At 42.3% G+C, this 20,533-nt stretch overlaps 3 protein-coding genes across 3 annotated transcripts in view; 2 read left to right on the top strand and 1 right to left on the bottom strand.

Moving 5' to 3' along the window:
* The window catches only part of LOC117051056 (neural-cadherin-like), a 187,689-nt gene that overhangs the window by 157,915 nt on the left and 9,241 nt on the right, over positions 1-20,533 (bottom strand). The window lies entirely within an intron of this gene.
* LOC117050799 (nucleoside diphosphate-linked moiety X motif 19-like) lies at positions 3,394-9,003 on the top strand. Its single transcript, XM_033156658.1, has 3 exons — positions 3,394-4,131; positions 6,541-6,748; positions 8,673-9,003. The coding sequence occupies exons 1-3, from the start codon at positions 3,412-3,414 to the stop codon at positions 8,906-8,908; spliced, it is 1,164 nt and encodes a 387-aa protein (XP_033012549.1). The 5' UTR covers positions 3,394-3,411; the 3' UTR covers positions 8,909-9,003.
* LOC117050806 (putative ATP-dependent RNA helicase TDRD12) lies at positions 12,174-20,516 on the top strand. Its single transcript, XM_033156676.1, has 9 exons — positions 12,174-12,200; positions 13,884-13,968; positions 14,073-14,234; positions 14,732-14,868; positions 15,597-15,716; positions 16,032-16,087; positions 18,454-18,539; positions 19,114-19,309; positions 20,365-20,516. Exons 2-9 carry the CDS (start codon positions 13,945-13,947, stop codon positions 20,514-20,516), a joined length of 933 nt encoding a protein of 310 aa, XP_033012567.1. The 5' UTR covers positions 12,174-12,200; positions 13,884-13,944.

Here is a 20,533-nt window from a genome sequence, read left to right as displayed (position 1 = left end):
CATGGGCCAGATTTAGAAGGCGATTGGGCCAGATCCAGTCCCTGGAACTTAGTTTGCCTACCCATAGATTGGATGGTAAAATTTCAAAGCTCTTACAGCAGCATCAAAATGTAGATATGATATTAATAATGTATAAATATGCAAACGTATGTTTAGAATAATGGGAAGTGTGTGCACTTCAGGAAGCAGGTTGAGCCTCAATCGCTACAGGCACACCACATGCTGCCTATACTTTTTGTATAAATTGTCTTTTGGACAGCTTGTCTGTAGATTCCCAGGATTCCCGAGAACAGTGGTTCCCAACTGGTGGGCCGTGGACCCCAGAGGTCTGCATAACCCACCCGGGGGTCCATGGTACCATTCACATTATAACAAAAACCACTGAGATATAAAAAATTTCAAAAGTAGGGGGTGCATGGCTTGGCTTTTGAAAAACAGTACTTAGCTAATTGGGAGTATATGGATGTATACCCATGTAACTCCAAACAAGTGTTAAACCAAACCAAGGCTCATAAGTAAACAACAACCCATGGCTTAAGATTTTGGTTTGTTGGCAGTAAACAAATCATAGTAAAACTGATCAACATGGTTCACAGTTTGAATAAACTATGGTTTAGCAACATGTGTGAACCAGGCTACTGAGTCACCCTCCCAGTGGACTATAGACAGCACTATGGAAAGGTCACTTGCCAAGCAAGGAAGCAGATAAGTCTGCACTTTCCAAGAGTCATTATATGTGTGCATGCAGTGCTCTGATTACGTGACACGTGCTGATGCCTCCTCTGCTGCATTGCAGTACTTGAGAAGAGAGTAAACACAAGTCAGGAGGAGCAGTGAACAAGCGGCAGAGAGCTACTGGAAGACAGTGTAGCATGTGCCATGTGGTATACCTTGCATAAGTTAGCCTGCTGCCATCAGGTGTGGTAGCAGAGGATGCTGTCCCATCATTAGTACTGAAGTAAGCTTCTGTACATGGGATGAGGGTGGAGCATCCTCTTGTCTTTTGCCTCAGGAACCAAGATATTGGGTCAGTTCTGCCAAGCTACCATTTACTCATCACTGTGGATTTGCAGACCTTACCTTGGTACCGGTAGTTGTACATTATAGACCCAAACACCTTATTTCATCTCTACTGTTTCACATTCTGAAAGAAATCTTTCTTTCTTTCTTCTTATTTATTTATTCTTAGAATAAAATGTTTAGATATTATATATCCCTCATGTGTGTATACATCTCAGAAAGAAAATGTAAGTGTGTTTTATTCTATCAACAAGACTCCATTTGGAGTAAGGTTTGTCAGAAGTGAGTCCCACAATGTTTTGTAAAACAATATACAATAAATCATTGGCTGCAGAAGGACCGAGTGGGATTTTTCAGACAACTGGAAACGAATCTGAGTTTCTACAGGGTGCGTTTCAGTTTAATGCTGGAGACCGCCCCTCCTACAAACACAATTTGGAAATAAGAATATTTGAGCTGCCTATTATTTTTAGCCCACCCTTCTACCAAGGATGTAAAGTCAGTCTTATGGCTGTAGTTTAGCTAACAAAAAGTGATTTGCTTAGGGCAGGGGTCACCAAACTTACCTGGCCTTGGGCCGGTTACTCCAGCACCGATCACGCAGCGGGCCGGAGGGCAGGGGAGCCCGCGCCCATATGCGCGCGCACTCGCTTTTTGCGGTGCGGCACAGCACCGGAAATAGCTTGTCCGCATGCGCAAGCATCATTTCCGGCGCACTTCTGGCACAGCGCAGCACTGGAAATAGCCTGTGCATGTGCGCATGGGCCTCCGTGACCCAGAAGTGTGCTGGAAATGACCCTTGCGCATGCGCAAAAGCTGTTTCCAACGCTACGCCATGCCAGAAGTACGCCTGAAATGACGCTTGCGCATACGCACAAGCTATTTCTGGTGCTGCGCCGACCCGGAGATGAGCAGCCGCATCGTGCCAGTAAGAGCGGGCGGCGGGGGTTGGATAATTGGCTTGTGCGGGCCGGATACGGCCCGCGAGCCTTTGTTTGAGGACTCCAGCTTAGGGTCACCTAATGAACTTCATGATTTACCAGATATTTGAACCAAGATATCCCAAGTCCTCTATAATTACCTCACTAGCTCTACTATATATATACGTGTATATATATACATATGTGTGTGTGTGTGTGTATATATATATATACAGTATATACAGTGGTACCTCTGGTAATGTACTTAATTCGTTCCGGAGGTCCGTTCTTAACCTGAAACTGTTCTTAACCTGAAGCACCACTTTAGCTAATAGGACCTCCCACTGCTGCTGTGCCGCCGCCAGAGCACTATTTCTGTTCTTATCCTGAAGCAAAGTTCTTAACCTGAAGCGTTATTTCTGGGTTAGCGGAGTGTGTAACCTGAAGCGTATGTAACCCAAGGTACCACTGTGTGTTTGTGTGTCTGTATATATACTTTTAAAGGAATTTACCTTTCCCCTAAAGTTCTCAAGACAGTTACATACACTCCACCACTGTATCCTTACACCCACCCTGTGAGATAGGTTATACTGATTGTGGGCAGATGAATACAGATTAGATCCCAAGTCCCTTCAGTTGAAATTCAGACTGCAATCTCAAACACACACAGAGCGTAAGCCACAGTTTACTTCTGACTCGGCTGCTTCCTTTTTGCTAATGCATTTCACAATGGTTAACTGACACCTGTATTTTAACTCTCTGTGGGTTTTATTATGTGGTTTTAAATTTTATTGCTGCAAGCAGCTTTGATATATTTGCAATAACGTAGTGATGTATAAATATTTTTATAAATAAATAATTAAAAATTGGGGGGCGGTGTCGGCTTATCTTTTACACTCATTTGTTTTCCCTGTCCCGGCCTGTCATTGTGAACCTTGTGTACATTTGCTTTCACTTATCTGGTATACTTACCATGCTCACACTATCTCTTTTTTCCGCTCTCTCCTTCCTTTGTTGTTCTTGGACTTCCACCTTCCTTAATGTGGCCGCATACCTGTTGAGCGAAATATTTGTTTATTTATTACATTTTTATATACCTCTCTTCATCCGAGGATCATGGGGGTTACTGCATAGAAACACAAAATGCGGGACATAATAATTATAATGAAAATACCACACACCAACACATTAAGAAGGCCGAAGATCGTTTAACAGTCGAGGGCTGTTAAAATAACAACACTAATAGTTTAAACAATACTAATAATCATTTCAAAAGCGAGACGCTGCTGCCGGGGGGCGCCGTTCCCTTTCCAAACGCCTGCCTGGGAGCCCTGAGAAGACACCGCGCCTCAAAAGGCGAGGCCGCAGGGTGGCGGCGGCAACAGGCCCGCCCTGAGGAGGCGGGAGAGGCGGGAATGTGAGGTCACCGGACTCACCCTTCCCGCCAGCCCCGGAGGCCGAGGCGCGCAACATGGGCTGGCGGTTGCGGCACTGGCGGGAGGCGGCGACGCTGCTGCTAGCGGCAGGTGGGCCGTGCGCGTCTCCCCCTCGGCCCACGGCGGCAGCGGGCGTCTTCGACTACGAGCTGCTCCTCTTGCGGCGGAGCCCGCGCAGCGCCTTCCTGCCCAGTGCTCACGTCTTCCCGGGCGGCGTGGCGGACGCGGCCGACTTTTCGTCCGACTGGCTGCAGCTGCTGCCAGGCGGGCCGCGCTGCGGGCTGGGCTCGGTGCGGGGTGAGTGCCCGAGGGCACCGCTCTTCGCCGCCGAGCGCCCGGAGCTGGGCTCGCCGCTGCCGGGAGACGTGGCCTTCCGCCTCTGCGCCATCCGCGAGGCCTTCGAAGAAGCCGGAGTCCTCTTGGTACTGCCCGGCCCGGTGGCTGATGCCGCCGCCGCCGCCGCTGCCAGCGCGGACCCGGCCCGCCTGCTGCCAGCCGAGCGCCTCCCGCCGTCCTCGGAACTGGCTGATTGGCGGCTGCGGGTGCAGCGGCAGCCCAGCAGCTTCTTGCAGCTGTGCCGGCATCTGAGCTGCGTGCCCAACATCTGGGCGCTGCGCGAGTGGAGCAACTGGCTGACCCCCGTGGGCCGTGCGGGGCGAGGCGGCCGCCGCTACGACACCGCCTTCTACCTCTGCTGCCTCGGGCAGGCTCCGCCGGTCGCCTCGCACGACGACAGGGAGGTGACGGCCTGCCAGGTGAGCAGGACAGGGACGAAGCGGCGCCACCGCCGCCTGCGGGGCTGGCAGAGCCGAGGGTCCCGCCGCCGGGGGAGCGGGAGAAAAGGCGCGCTCCTCACACGCTCGCTTCAGACATGAGGCGATTTTTGTCATCGTTATTATTACTATTATTACTACTACTACTGTACTACCAATGCTATTTTTCTAGAAAAAGAGGTGCTGGAACTCATCACGGACGCCGTCCCTTGTTCTCTTATAATGGCGAAGGCGCCCACCTGAGAGGTGCCAGAACTGAGTTCCTGTGGCTGGGGGGAAAGTCCTGACTAGTACTATAGTTGTTATTTATTATTATTAGCCTGGTGGGGGGCGGGGCAAGGTGCGCCATCTTCACATGCTCAATTCAGACATGAGAAGAATTATCATTTTTATTATTACTACTACTACTATTATTATTGTTATATTATTATTAGTATTAGCCCAGTGGGGAGAAAAGGTGTGCTGTCCTCACATGCCTGCTTCTGACACCAGGCTGCTATTATTATTATTATTAATTAGCACGGGGTGGGGGGGAAGTATGGTGTCCATTTGCTTCCAACGAGGTGATTTTATTATTATTAGCACGGGGTGGGGGAAAGTATGCTGTCCGTTTGCTTCCAACATGAGGTGATTATTATTATTATTATTATTATTATTATTATTATTATTATTTTTATTTTTAGTGTGGGGGAGAAAGCATGCTGTCTTCAGGCTGGAGGCTTTGCATCTACAGGAGGGAAACATTTACTTATTTATTAGATTTATGATGTCGCTCCGCCACAGATGTCAAGATGCTGAACAGGATTCCCTTTATCCCCACTGCCCATTTTATCCTCACAACAACCCTTTGAGGTCTGCTAGGCTAGGAGATGGTTACTAACCAGTGGCAACTAGCTAGGAGAGTGCCAGTAAATTGAAGGCTAGTTGCTGGAAGCCACAGGAGCGGAGAGTGCTCTTGTGCTCAGGTCCTGCTTTGGGGCTTCCCATTAGGGGCATCTCCCCAGCTGCTGTGAGAACTGGAGGCTGGACTCTGGATGGGCCCCCTTTGCCCAGCACGGCTCCTCTTACATTAGGCAGGTTGACTAAGGGATGCTTACTAGTCAGTGGCCACTAGCCATGAGGGTGGCAGTTTGCCTCTGGATATCAGGTGTCAGGAAGCAAAGGGCTGTTGTGGTCATGTCCTGCTTCTTGGGGCTTTTTCATTGGCATCTGGTTGGCCTCTTGGGGTCAGATAAGCCTCTGGCCTGATCCAGCCGAACTCTTCTTCTTGCGACTAGCCCAAGATCACTCAGCAAGCTTCATAGCAGGTGGGAAGCTTGAACCCAGATCTTCCCAATCCTGCTCTCTAAATAGCACCCTGCCGGCTCCCTGGCATCAGCATTCCCTTCTCTCAGCTCACATAAAATAGACATCTTCTTCCTTAGACTGCAAGTCACAGCATGCTTACCAGAATGCAAGGCCTGTGTAGCACAATGGGATTTATGCTCAGTCAAACAGCGATGAACATGTTCACAGTCTGAGCCCAGAGACTGGCAACAAGTTACAGAGAATGACCTTGGCCACACGTCGCTTGAGACTACACCCTTCTATGCCATGTCATGCCATGTTACGTTACGTTACATTATGTTATGCTATGTTAAGTTACGTTTCGTTATGTTATGTTAGGATATGTTATGTTACTTTGTGTCATGTTGTGTTATGTACTATCTGTAAGATCTGAATCTGTAATTAGGGAAGTTTAAATAAAGTTTATATGCTCAAAAAAAGAGAGAGAGAGACAGACTACACCCTTCTGGTGTGTCCCGTGTAGGACTGGCAAGATGCCAGGTTCAAGTCCTTGCTCAGCCCTGAAGCTTACTAGGTGACCTTGGGCCAGTCCTTGCATGTTTGGGGCAAATAGCAGATAAAGAAGGAATACTTTTTAGCAAGAAACAATCAAGGAGCCTTGATCTGGATCAGGAGAAAATTTCAATTTTGGTCCTCCTGGCTTTTATTTTTTCATAATAGAAGCAACCGGTTTTAAGCATTTTTTAAAGAAGCACAAAAATATGTTTTGTTTGGCTTTTGGCCTGACCAACCTCATAAGATTGGTGTGAGGATAGTACTGTAATGGAGTGAGGAGACTGCCGCCTTGAGCTTTTGGGGAGAAAGATGAGATCAAGCTGGAGAATCCATAGTGCAGCCTTTTGTAAAAACTCTGCCCTTAAATATCTTCTGACCTCTCGTTTGCTTTCCCATAGACCTGAAGGCACAGACATCACATTTATTTGAGCATTTAGAATTGTTGCAAAATTATATTTTAGTGCAGAAACGATTCAGGTGATTCAGAATATTCCTTTCAATGGAAATTTACAAACCATGGAGATCAGCTTATTCTTCATTCTTTTTCAGTGGTCAACGCCCTCGGAAGCTGTTGAACTCTTTAAGTCCCAAGACATCTCAATAGCACCACCTCAATTTTATGAATTCTGCAGACTCTGCAATTTCACATCACTTCATGATCTGCATAGGTTTGCCTCTGAACGAGCCTTAGAAGGATGTGAGCGTTGGATGCCTGTTCTGATGATTGCTTCAGATGGCCATATGCAGATTTTACCAGGTAGATGAAAATGGCATTTTTATTAGTTATTTTAACAATGATAAGTTTATTTTCATTCTTTGGGAAAAACAAGTACTTTCAAATTCCAGTGCATATTATTAGGATGGTGTTTTGAAGAATAATTGATTTATTTACATTTTCCCAATAAGGGATGTCTATTCTGAATTGTCTGGTATTAGCCACTAGTGTATAATCTGTGGATCTTGTCTATTATTAGGCTTAATGCTTGCTTCTTGAATTATATTATAAATATTTCTGTGCAATTCTATGCATCTTTTCTAGGGTTTACTTCCAAATAAGTGTGCATAGGGTTGCAGCCTTACTGTGCAATCCTTTGCATGTCATTTAAGAAGTAACCCTGACTAAGTTCAGTAGGGCTTCTCAGTGAGTGAGTTTAGGATTCCAGCAGTAAATATTTATCTGCCACAGTTGTGAAACTAGTGTGGCTCCTTTCATTTAGTATCAACACTGTACTGACCTTGACCTCTGTGGGAGGTCTGCTACTGACATAGGCATTCATTTTCTTTTTATATTTTGCCTTGTTAATAGCCTTTTAAAAAGCAAGAAAACTCAGTTACGGGTTTGACAGGTTGAAATCCAGACTAATGCTACAACTGTTCATTACTCAGCAAAGCAGGCAAAAAAGAAAAAAAGGAGGCAATTCAACCTTGAACCCTGCTTCTTCCCACAGCTATAATAGTTGAGCTGCAGATTTTTAATACTTATATCTGGCCTTTCTTCCATGGTGGAACTCATGGCACTGTAGACAGAGTTCCCAGGCAGTCTTCTATCTAGGCCAGAGGTCGGCAACCTAAGACCCATGGGCCAGTTCCGGCGCATGAGCTTCCTGAAACCAGCCCACAGCCGATCTGTGGATCGGCATGGGGATTCTGTGCTTTTTTTGCGGCACCATTTTTTTTCTCGCCGTGGGGACTGACTTCCGAGTCGGAAGAGCGCCGGAAATAGCTTGAGCGTACATGCTGTCACGCACGCTCCAGCCCACCAAGAGGTCTGGCGCGGAGTGGACCAGACCGGCCTCAAAAAACGTTGCCGACCCCTGATATAGGCACTAATCAGATCCAGAGATGCTTAGCTTCAGTAAAGTGGATGCCTCATGTGTATTTTACCTGTAGATCATGCCAACAAGATAAGCAGGTAAACAAAAAGACTGGATGGGGGGAGTATCAGGAGAAACCAGAACTGCCTCTTTGCTTTACTGGGGAATATAAATGTATATTATTCATCTCCAGTTTATAGCTGGCAAACCCTAAAACAAGTAACCTTGTCAATTTTCTGGTTTTGGTTCAGCGGTGTTGTGACCATGCATGTAAACCTGTGTTCTGTGTTCTGCAGATACTCTTAGAGTTCCTTATTGCATATACTTCTTAGTCATGCAGAACTGTGCAACTGCTCTATTCTAACTGCAATTCAGGCAAACCAGGATTTTGGTTTATTTGAACTAACATAATTTCACATTTTGGGACATAATAGGAAAGTGTTTTCTTCAAAACCATGGCCAGAAGCACTAAATTTCTTTTCTTCATCCATAGAGAGGATAGAATAGCCCAAGGCTACTTATCCTAGTAATTGTAACTCTCAGTATAGTATTATATGTGAACTGAGCATATTTGTATGTGCAGGCTGGGCCTTAAAGCTCTTCTTTCCTTATAAATTCATTGTTCATAATATATTCCTTGGCACAGACAGAACAAGACCCACTTTATCAGTTCACTGGAATACTTGTTTACTTGCATTCTTGTATGTCAAGAGAACCTTTATGAAAAATACTGCCACAAAACCAGTTTTGAATCTTATCAAGCCATCCAACAGCAAAATAGCTAAAAATCTCTAGAAGTACCTAAAATGAAGTTCACTGAAATACTGAATATTACATAAAAATTAAGTTGTACATTACATTTTTTAGGTGATGAGCTATATCCAGAAGATCCCGATTTTACAGGAGAAAGAAAACCAATGTTGATGACAGATAAAAAGATAGAAGATCTAATGAAAGGCACCAGTAGACTTCACCGGATAGTGACACAAGACCATAAGAATGTGAATATCTATGTGAATATCCAGCCCAAATATAAACACATCAATCCAATAACAATGGACTTTAAAAGGGGAAATAATTCAGATTGCAATAGTAAATTATAATATTTTAAAAATAGTTTACATATTTTTATACCTACCAACGCAATGGCAGTTCCTGAATAAGCTGCCCTGGGAGCTTCACATCTTGCTAAGCAACATGTAACATGTATTTCAAACGTAGCTGGGATTAATACATTCTTGTGCCACTTTATCTACATACCTCAAGCCTTGTGTGAATGATTTAGGCTTTCGTTTGTGTACCACAGTAATTATTTCCCTGGCTAAAATTTTGTGCAAATGTGCCAATTCTGGGGTGGACATCTGTCTGCTAAGAACTTGACCTTAATCTACACATTTATGGATTTAAGGCACTGAAGAGGCAGTGGAGCAATAGTTACCCATGGCTACCAAAGGCCATTTGTCAGTATTGGGATAAACTGGTCCTTTATCAATATAATTCAGTATCTTGAACTATTCTGCTTTTCTCATTAAAATGTGGAGACACTATGGATGTTTACTCAGAAGTGAAGCTCCCTAATTAGCTGGGATTCAAAATGGCAGTTTAGGATTGCAGCTTTACATGAGCATAAGTTCTGTAAATTCAAACAATAATGATTATTTTTAAAATATTCAGAAGCTCTGCTTTTGGAAGGCACTTTTCTAGACACACAAATTTGCTAGTGCTGTCTAACAGCAATAGAATTAATTCCATTGTATGGTTGGGTTTTCAGTTTTTATATTTCAGAATGTCAACTGATGTGCATTTAAATTAGCATTTAAAATGCCAAATTGTAATTTATTCTTGGAATTTGTTTTTAAAATAAATATTTATTTTTAGCAACATTGCTTTGGCTGGTTTCATCATTGCTAAGATACACGGAGCCCTTACACATCTTGTTTTCTTTAAAATTAAGAAGAGGCCCTATTAATAGTTTGTGTGTATCAGGAGCTTTCTTATTTTTAAAAACATAAAGTTAAAAGTTGAAATTAAAGCCCTCCTATTACATTTCACGTGTGTCCAAACTGGAGCTTTTGAGCTGTGTCTGGCTCCTAACTAGTTTGAGGAATGAATAGAAAACTACTGAAAAAGTGCCCTCCGTGTGTGCTGGTTACAATGGTACTTGGGTTTCCTCCAACCCATCTTCCAGATGGAATTAAGAAACTGAGACTTGATGTAACGTAAGGGGAGGAAGTAATACAGAACAAGAGAAATGTCTCTCTCTTTAGTTTTACGTTTTGGGTGTTGGAATAGGTAAGCAAAAGATAACAAACTGCAACCAAAGCAGTTTTGCACAAATTGCCTTGCTTTGTCTCTGTTGTACAAAAGGTTTTAGAATGTGCACAGAAGATTTATTGAATCATCTATATTTAATGTTCCAAGGCATCACTGTGTATATAGTTTTGTTTTGTTTTTTAGAGAAACTATTTGCCAATCACACAGAAATATTCATTAGGCTTAACTGAACCCTCTGACTATGCAGTATCTCTTAGAATGCTATTATAGTATATCAGGTTTGGTTTAACTATTTCACATCTGTTGTCAAGACTAGTTATCACAAATAATATCAGTCTGTGTCCAGCTAGCTTTTGCTCCCAGAATGTCTTCTAAAAAAAAACCAAGCTCTCAGATCTCTATACAGCTGACTGACGACATGCATGGGAGTTACATTTCAGAAATACTGTAGTACATAAAATCATATTTGTGTATAGTCAGATCCATGGGCGTAGCCAGGATTTTTGTTGGGGGGGGACAGAACTTCAGATTTGTATTAATTTTGATTGATTTAGGGAGGCAGTTGCACCTCTGCTGCCCTTGGCTACACCCATGGTCAGATCAACTCCTTGGAACTTAAGGCTTGCCCCCCCAAGAAAGGCAGAAAGCTGCTGTGTGGGGGGACAGGGGTCTCTAAACAGCTCAACGCTGTTAGCAAACTACATCTCTCCCCAAAAATTTTTGTGGGGGAGTCACGTGATTTAGATGTGCACTAAGTGCACCTTAAATGTATTATTGAAGAGGATTACATTTATTTGGTGGCAGTGCAAGTTGTTCCCTCGCTTATACCTCTCTTAACAGGCTCCAAGTGGGGAGGCAGGAGGGAGGCAAAACCTTAAAGTATATTTTGTTTCTCCACCGTGCAGCCTGGAGGTTGTGCAGGCTGAGCAAAAGCGGACATGCCTGATTCATAGTTGTCAACTTTTCCCTTTTCTTGCGAGGAATCCTATTCGGAATAAGGGAATTTCCCTTAAAAAAAGGGAAAAGTTAACAGCTATGCATGATGGAGAATAACTCAAAGAAGGTATTTTACACATGGCCACATTAGTACAGTACCATACATTTAAAGCACTTTTACCAGCGATTATTTCCTGCGAAGAATTCTGGGAAGCGTACCTGATAAGGATGCAGAGTATGTTAGCAGGGATGGTCGATTCCATCCCTCTAATAAATGAAGTTGTTTGTTACCAAACAACTTCATTATAAGAGGGATGGAATCCCTTTTAAATACTGTTAATGTGAGTGGATAGTGTGTGCATGTGGATGTCTGTATATAAATAAACATACACAAACATTCGTTTTACCCTTGAATTATAGTATTAACAGGTTTTTTTTAAAAAAAAAAACAAAACCCACCACCAATTGGACAAAAATGTGGTGTTCGTGTACACACAGACATACATACGCACCATTTCTCTGCTTGATCAGTTTGTTTTAAAAATGTTAATTGTTGAGATGGAAAGAAGATAAAAGGCCCTACCGGAGAAGAATGGCAGATTAAGTTGATGGATTATGCTGAATTGGCAAAAATGAATGGAAGAATCAGAAATCAGGAAGACCAAAAAAATTCATAAGGAATGAGGAAAATTTATAATTTATCTTAAAAATCATTGTAAACAGTTAAAACTTAGTAGGACTGGAATAACACTTATAGTTTAATGGTGACTTTTGGACATAATGGAGATGTAAAAGATTTGGATTATCATAAAAGATTTAGGAGGAAATGATTAGCAATAGAACCCACAAAGGGGAGGAGGGAAGTCCAGGAGATTCTTTAGAATCTTGTTATTATGTTGGATATGTGATTGTAAAACTTTGGCCTGAAAACTAAATAAACAATTTATATGTTGCTTGTTCACACACAAAAAATGTGTTTTTGTTTTTTGCTTTTTAAAACCGCGACAAAAACAAAATTGGCCGACCGTCGCTCACAGGTACCCAGCCGCTGAGAAGCTGGGAGCGGCACTGCGCATGCGCGCGGCGCCGTTGGCAGTTAAACAGCCGCCTCAGTTCTGGAGCACGCGGAAAGGAAAACTGCGTGAGGAAGAGACGGAGGACGGAGAAGGGGCGGGGTGAAACGAGGTGAGTTGAGGAGCGGGGCCCGAGGTTTGCATTTGAGGGCGCGGTGAGGTGCGAGCGGTGATAAAGCAGCCGCGGAGTTGAGCGGACTCCTCTTCCTCAGAAGTGTGGGTAGCTTTCTCCCTCCGCTCCCGCGTCTGGTGGCGGTTAGGTATATTTTAATATACGGCTACAGGTAGCTAGGCCACGTGATCAGTTTACAAACATCGCAGGTAGCCACCTTCCTCCTCCTCCCCTTCCTTGACACCCTAATTTTGCCTGACTTCCCCCGCCTTTATTATTATTTAGCACAGCGATGGCCAAACTTGGCCCCCCAGCTGTTTTGGGACTACAACTCCCATCATCCCTAGCTAACAAGACCAGTGGTAGGGATGATGGGAATTGTAATGTACAGTAGTCCCAAAACAGCTGGAGGGCCAAGTTTGGCCATCACTGATTTAGCCTAACTGCCTGCCGCCGCTGCGCTTCATTATTATTTAGCCTGGCTTTTTACACCTGAGGGGTGCTTTTTCTTTTTTTGAAGGACCTGCCTTATTCCCCTGATTGCAAATTGTTACTAGTTGCTTCCTTCACAAATGTGACTGAAAGCAACTTGCAATAACAAACAAAAATGCCGTTATTTCTACCCCACCCCAAAAGAACTGTGGTGGTCTGAATGGGCATCCTGTACCCAGGCTGTTCTAATGTCAGTGAAATTTACATTCAGTGATTTATTTTGAGGACTGTCACCTAAAATAGCCATATGTTCTACGAGCAGTTTCCAGTCCTACTGCCCTTTTTATTGTTTATGATGGTTTGCTGTTAAAAAAAGGTTTAATTTATCAACTAGTCTGCTTCATGTTATCCCTCTATAATAAACAATATTAGGAAGTGCTCATTGGGGTGTTAGCAGGCTTTTTCGATAGTTTTTCAAATATATGTGATTTCACAGATGTGTAATGTTACGTAACCCCTGCGTAAAAGGGGGTTGCCTCTATAGAGTGGGGGGCCCAGATGCATGTTTGGGCTGAAGGTGGGTCCCAAATTAGACACAGTTGAAGAATATTGCCTTAAGTCGTAAAGAAGCTCAGACTGTTTGTCCATCAAACAAAATCTTCAGTACCTGTTCATTACATTTCCTTGTTGCATTCAGAACATCTAAGGACTGCTGGAAATCTCAAATACGCCTTTGCCCCATCCTAGTAACTACTTTACTATTGTCTAATTTTATTTTAAACATTGGGCACCTTGAGAACTTTGCTTAGTAAGTAGGCAGGCCATCAATATCATTAAAGCAGTAGTGTATATTTTTGCTACCTTTCTCTTTCTTCAGGGAAAGCAAGGCAGTGGACCGGGGTGATCTTCAACAGGTTTTATGCTTATAATAACTGTATAAAGTAGATTAAGCTGCCTGTATTCCTTGCTCCAGAGAAAGCTGGCAAAGAGAAGCCTATACTGCCCTTTCTGTTTGTTTGTCTGTTTGTTTGTTTGTTTGTCTGTCTGTCTGTCTGTCTGTTCGACTGATTACACACCTAGGCTCAACTTCTAGGGGAGTTGGAGCTATATTAGTTATTGGGCCACTGCATTTTTAAAAGGAAGAAAAGCACCTGGACTGTGGCCTGGTTTTCTCAGATTGAAAGTTACTTTTAAAGGAATGTCATAATGTAAAAGCAGTTTAAATGCTTATTCCTTTGTTGTGTTTTTCAGAGGTATAGATAAAGCGTGTGAATCTCTTTGATGTGATTGAAAAAGTCATTGAAGAAAGAAAATGTTTGAAGTGTTTATATTGAAGGTATTGTGGCTTTTTGACAAGTTTTAGCATAGGGGTGTTTATTTCTGAGCATAAACCTTGCAGTGTTTTCATAGGACTCTAACTATGGCTTACTTATTCATTAGATTGAAAATCCATGGTGCTTTTGGGGCTACATAAAAGGAGGCGGAAGTATTGTAAAAAACGAAATGGAGTATAAAGAACTTCAATCTGAAATGAATCTGTTCTATAATAAATTCCACAGAAATGTGGATGATATCAAGCCATCTGTATTGGAAGAGGGCCAGGTAATTTTATGTACTTTATTTGCTTTATTGAATTTGAAATTGAAGAGGGGGAAAGGGAGGCTAGTGTTGGGATATTAGGTCTACTTTCAATGCTAGTCCTACTCAGAGGAGACCCATTGAAGGTCAAGAACATGACTTACTTTGGTTCATTAATTTCAGTAGTTCTATTATGAGTGAACCTTGTTGGATACAACCTTTTGTGAAAGAACTGGATGACTAACAGCAATGTAGGACTCAGCTAAAATGATCTTCCAGCCTCTGCTTATAATATTATATAGTACATTTTATATTTGGGTTTAGTTACTTTTGGGAGTTTTTCTAGATAAATTGTCATATTTCTGCCACCTTTTGGGCACTGTATGAAATATAAAGCATGAAATATATAGCACATTACTAGTACATGTAGTTTTCCCTATTGGTTTGCCTTATATTGCATCAATTGTAAGCTAATCTCATGTAGTGTTTGTGTCAAATGAGAATGGATGTTTCTTTTTCAGGTTTGTGCTGTTTATTGTCAGGAAATGAAATCCTGGTGCAGAGCTGTTGTTAAAGCAATCATATCATGTACAGATTATTTCCTTGCTGAGTGTTTCCTTGTGGATTACGCCAGGAGTGTCCCTGTGAAAACAGACCGGTATGTTTTAATTATACTAAGGGCAAAGGTTACACATAATGAGAATTCTGCAACCTGGGACTAGCAAGCCCTCTGGAACCTGGAAGGTATGATCAGAAGCTTAGCGTCATGTTCTATCACACATGCCCACTGAGTTTGTGTGATCCTTCTGATAGACCAAAGTGTATGGAGTTCTAAACTCCTACATTCAAATTTAATCTTAACCTATAACTTGCTGGCTGGTCCGGGGCAAGTTTATCTTAATCTTTATTCACATTCAGTTCACACAGCCCACAACTTACACACATTTAACTTGTACGCATTCAGCTTTAAGCACATGACAAAATAAAAAGGGACGGAGTTCCAGGAAAAATGACTTTGGCAATCCTACTTCCCATTGAACCCAATGGGTTTTGACTATATGCGATTTTGGCTTTAGGTGCAATCCCTGGAAGGTAGCCCCCGGCTTACTGTAACAGCAGACAGACTACATTGTCGGCCTATCAAGGATGACAAGCAATACTGTGTTATTTAAAATTTGTGCTTTGTTTATAATAGGAGTGGCCATTGTAGGGCCCTTGTGACGTTTTGGAATACAAGTTGCATTATTCCTGACCATTGGCCATGCTGGCTCTTGCTGGTAGAAATTGTAGTTCTGAACATCCAGAGGGCACCACATTAGCTACCCCTGGCTTATAAAGTATTAATTTATGTTAAAGGGTTTGTCTTTCTGAAATTTCTGTTTTCAGGATTTGTGTTGCCTTGGAATCATTTATGAGATTACCCTACAGAGCAATGAAATTTAGATTGTATGGTACAAAACCGGTCACACTGCGTGTTGACTACTTTAATGACAGTGCCGCGATAGTGTAAGTACATTTTGCAAGGTATTATGTAAAAGCGTTCTAAATTATTTTGGGTTTCTGTAGGACAAGTATTAGGATTTGTAATTTGGGTGATATTCTATGTAGCTACAAGGAGAGCCTGTGAAATTTTCCCATTTTATATTTACTAGGGCACCATATTTCTTGGTATAAATGTCACTGAGGCAGACTTCATATATTTCCAGTTTGTTTCATTCTCTGAGAAACATTTTGAAGTGAAAGAGTACTTCATAAATGTATAATATGTCTTTATATGCTTATAATAGTGCCACAGTAAAGTAGTTGTGTGCTTTTTTGTAGCCCTGCTAACCGCTGGGATATAGCAGCTATCCACTACTTCCAAAATCTCCTGAATGGTAAGAAAACATAAGGAATAGCATATTTATATAATTCCAAATGTATGGGTTAATCTGTTAAAATGTTAAGTTTTTTTAAAAAATTCCACGAAGAGGCTGGGTTTGGAGACTATAGCTGAGATGCAGAACAGCTATCTGCAGGTGGTTCCATGTTCAGTTTCTAATATCTCCGGGCAAGGCAAAGGGAAATGCCTATCTGAAACCCTGGAGAGCCACCAGTGTACCAGTCACTGGAGACGGAGTTGGATGAGCCAACAGATTGACTCAGTACAGTGTAAGGCAGTTTTCAATGTCTTCCTTAGATAACTGTGTCTGAAGTAAAGAATATTACCATAGTGTGCTTAATGTTTGGTACAAATCAGAATAACAGAAAAGCAGCATTATTGGTAATTCATAGAATTGTAGAGTTGGAAGGGACCCAAGGGTCATCTCATTCAACCCCCTGCAATGCAGGAATCTCAGCTAAAGCATCCGTGACAGATGGCCATCCAACCTGTATAAAAAACTTAATAAAAATGATACCTACCTGCTGAAACTTAACAGTTCACAAATTAATTGTTGAACAGGTTCAAAGCCCACTGGCCAGGCAGAATTGTCATAACCCCCCTGTCATTATTCTGATGTCACAACAGGGAAATCCTTTAATGCTGAATGGTAATAAACTTTTGTGGAATTCAACCACAATGTAATTACACAAACATCATAGGATTTAAGTGTTATCTTGCCTGCAAATGTCTAGCAACTTGACTTACATATTTACAGAAATAAAATGTATCTATTTCTAGCTTCTCTGGAGTAAAACTGATCAAATATTTTGAGATTCATTTCTAACAGGTTAACTATCTGTTAATGGATTCCCAAAATGTTTGCTTATTGCATTATTGTTGTTGTTTAGTCATTTAGTTGTGTCCGACTCTTCGTGACCCCATGGACCAGAGCATGCCAGGCACTCCTGTCTTCCACTGCCTCCCACAGTTTGGTCAGACTCATGTTGCTAGCTTCGAGAACACTGTCCAACCATCTCATCCTCTGTCGTCCCCTTCTCCTTGTGCCTTCAATCTTTCCCAACATCAGGGTCTTTTCCAGGGAGTCTTCTCTTCTCATGAGGTGGCCAAAGTATTGGAGCCTCAGCTTCAGGATCTGTCCTTCCAGTGAGCAGTCAGGGCTGATATCCTTCAGAATGGATAGGTTTGATCTTCTTGCAGTCCATGGGACTCTCAAGAGTCTCCTTCAGCACCATAATTCAAAAGCATCAATTCTTCGGCGATCAGCCTTCTTTATGGTCCAGCTCTCACATCCATACATCACTACTGGGAAAACCATAGCTTTAACTATACGGACCTTTGTCGGCAAGGTGATGTCTCTTGCTTTTTAAGATGCTGTCTATGTTTGTCATTGCTTTCCTCCCAAGAAGCAGGTGTCTTCTAATTTCGTGACTGCTGTCACCATCTGCAGTGATCATGGACCCAAGAAAGTAAAATCTCTCACTGCCTCCATTTCCTCCCCTTCTGTTTGCCAGGAGGTGATGGGACCAGTGGCCATGATCTTAGTTTTTTTATGTTGAGCTTCAGACCATATTTTGCGCTCTCCTCTTTCGCCCTCATTAAAAGGTTCTTTAATTCCTCCTCACTTTCTGCCATCAAGGTTGTGTCATCAGTATATCTGAGGTTGTTGCTATTTCTTCTGGCAATCTTAATTCCGGTTTGAGATTCAGACAGTCCAGCCTTTTGCATGATGAATTCTGCATATAAGTTAAATAAGCATAGAGACAATATACAGCCTTGTCATACTCCTTTCCCAATTTTGAACCAATCAGATATTCGATATCCAGTTCTAACTGTAGCTTCTTGTCCCACATAGAGATTTCTCAGGAGATGGATGAGGTGATCAGGCACTCCCATTTCTTTAAGAACTTGCCATAGTTTGCTGTGGTCAACACAGTCAAATGCTTTTGCGTAGTCAATGAAGCAGAAGTAGATGCTTTTCTGGAACTCTCTAGCTTTCTCCATAATCCAACGCATTTTTGCAATTTGGTCTCTTGTTCCTCTGCCCCTTCGAAATCCAGCTTGCACTTCTGGGAGTTCTCGGTCCACATACTGCTTAAGCCTGCCTTCTAGAATTTTAAGCATAACCTTGCTAGCATGTGAAATGAGCGCAATTGTGTGATAGTTGGAGCTTATTGCATTACCTTACTCCAATCAAGGGGCTGCTTATACCTATTGATTCTTTGGCAAGAATGTAGAAAATCAGTTGTTGTAGCCTTCCCTCTGATATTTCATCCATTTGGCTTAATCAAGAAAGACCTACTGTGGGGAAATGTAGAAATTAGAAGACCTAATTAATGCTCCATTTGTTTCTATTTCTAGCAACCACCATGGTGGAGGCCAAGTTATGTGCTGTTGAAGAAGACAGTTTTGATGTTGATCTCTATGTCACAATAAAGGAAGAAAAGGTAAGCCAGTCACCTTTACAATTCTGTTCATGTGAGTGGCAGCATCTGTCCCTCTCTACTAATGGGGAATAACATTCTGCCACTCAGCTTCTCTTCTTATATGCACCTCTTTTGTATTTGTTTTAAAAAGTAGATCCTTTAAAATGATAGGGGTTGTATAGGGTGATGACTTGCTTTTTTGATAGAAGAGGCTCCTACCAGAAGCCTCCGAGGGTCCAAAGTGCATGGAAGCAAGCATGCTAGGACACAGGCAAAAACCCTACAAACATTGGCAGGTAGTCTAGAGGCAGACCTGCAGTAGGTGGGTCAGTTCTTGATCCAGTCTTTGGGTGAAAAAGGCTGCTCCCTTCTGGCTTAATAGAATTGCAGGGTTTGCCCTTATGCCACAACTTATGGGGAGATTCTTCGTGCACTAGGTGATAGTATCACCTAGCTACCAGGTGATAGTAGCTGCCTTATAAAACTATTTCAGGTAACTCTCAAATTATGTTAGTAATGTTTATCTCTGCCATTAGTAAAAATGTGTCCCCTTTATGCTAAACCTTCACATGCATGAAATCTGTTTTCTTCATAGATATGTGTGAATGACGATCTTGTTGCCAAAAAGTTTGCTGTCTATGAGGCACTGAACAGTACAACAATTAGTGCTGTGGAAGACCAGAAAAGAGAAACGCCATTAAGCCTTGAGCCTCTTTCAGAGGAGATCAATCCTGCACTTGTTCTGTGGCCAATGTTGTTGCAAGCCAAGGAAACGAAGGCTTTTGAAACATGTGAGTATGACAGATCTGCTTCCCAAATGAACAGACAGGATGGAGGATAGTGGCAAGGTTGCTCAGCTGTTCCTCTCCTTGCTGCTTTTCCTCTACAGCTCCTACGCCACTTGTCTGCACTGCACACACATTGGCATAGTACGGATCCATGGCATGGGGCTTTGCTGTTCACCTGGCTTCTCAGTACTGGAACTGCTGTCATTTACCAGAGTAGGGGCAGCACGGCATGGCAGTCAGCGCAGGTGTTGCAGCAGAGCCAGTAAGATGCTGCTATGTGCCACCAACCTCAGCTTGCCCCTGTCCCTCAGTAACTGGCAATGACCCTGAAGTTGTAAGCAGCACCATCCTGCTGTGCTCCACAGGCTGTTACTGACAAAAGAACCTGTGATTAATGTTCACTTAAGGCTACCAGGTGACTGCTCAAAGGTGGCTGAATTTTTGAAAAAGTGTTTGTTGAGATCTCTTTGGTAACCACACAAACAGTTACTCCATCCTTCTACCTTTTGAAACTGTGTATGGAAACAAATGAAATTTGAAAAGCGCAGAACTTACATAAATTCCCAAATCTGGAAGATCTTCCGTCTTAATAATTTGGATTGCTAGTACTCCAGGGTTTGGCATACTGCCCTTCTTGAAAAAATATCTCATAAACAAAAATAGCTAAAGGAGCTGCTCAAATGATTTGTTTTTATTTGTTAATGTATGTCATAGTTTTATTTCTTATATGTGTCACGAGTGTATGGAAATGTCTGGCACATCTAAGACTTCAGAGAACCGTTTTCCTCAATAATGATGGACTGTTACAGGTGGAGAATACTTTTTTTTTTGGAGCTACACTGTATCTTTGTACATTTATCCTTCCAGGCTGTGACACTTTATGGTTTATATTTTTGATTATTTGGTTTCTTTCGTTATGTTTGCACTTTTTAACAAAACCAATAAAATACTAAGTAAAAGAAACTTACATAGAGGAGAAAACTCAAGCTTGATGTCTCAAATTCACATTATTACACTTTAAGCGAATAATAGAACATACTACATTTTATTTCTTTTAGGTGCTTCTGCTTCTGATGACGTTAAAAAAACAACTTGCAATAATTTGCAGGAAACTGATTTAGCCAGTGAAGAAACAGAGTCTGTGAGTGGTTGTAGCATTTTTCACAAGGGACTGAAATTGAAGATTTGTAAAAACCTTAAGATAATCTAAGACCCAGTATTATGATT

This window comes from Lacerta agilis, chromosome 8 (genome assembly GCF_009819535.1).
Source record: "Lacerta agilis isolate rLacAgi1 chromosome 8, rLacAgi1.pri, whole genome shotgun sequence".
Lineage (NCBI taxonomy): Eukaryota > Metazoa > Chordata > Lepidosauria > Squamata > Lacertidae > Lacerta > Lacerta agilis.
This window is presented reverse-complemented; position numbering and strand designations above follow the sequence as displayed.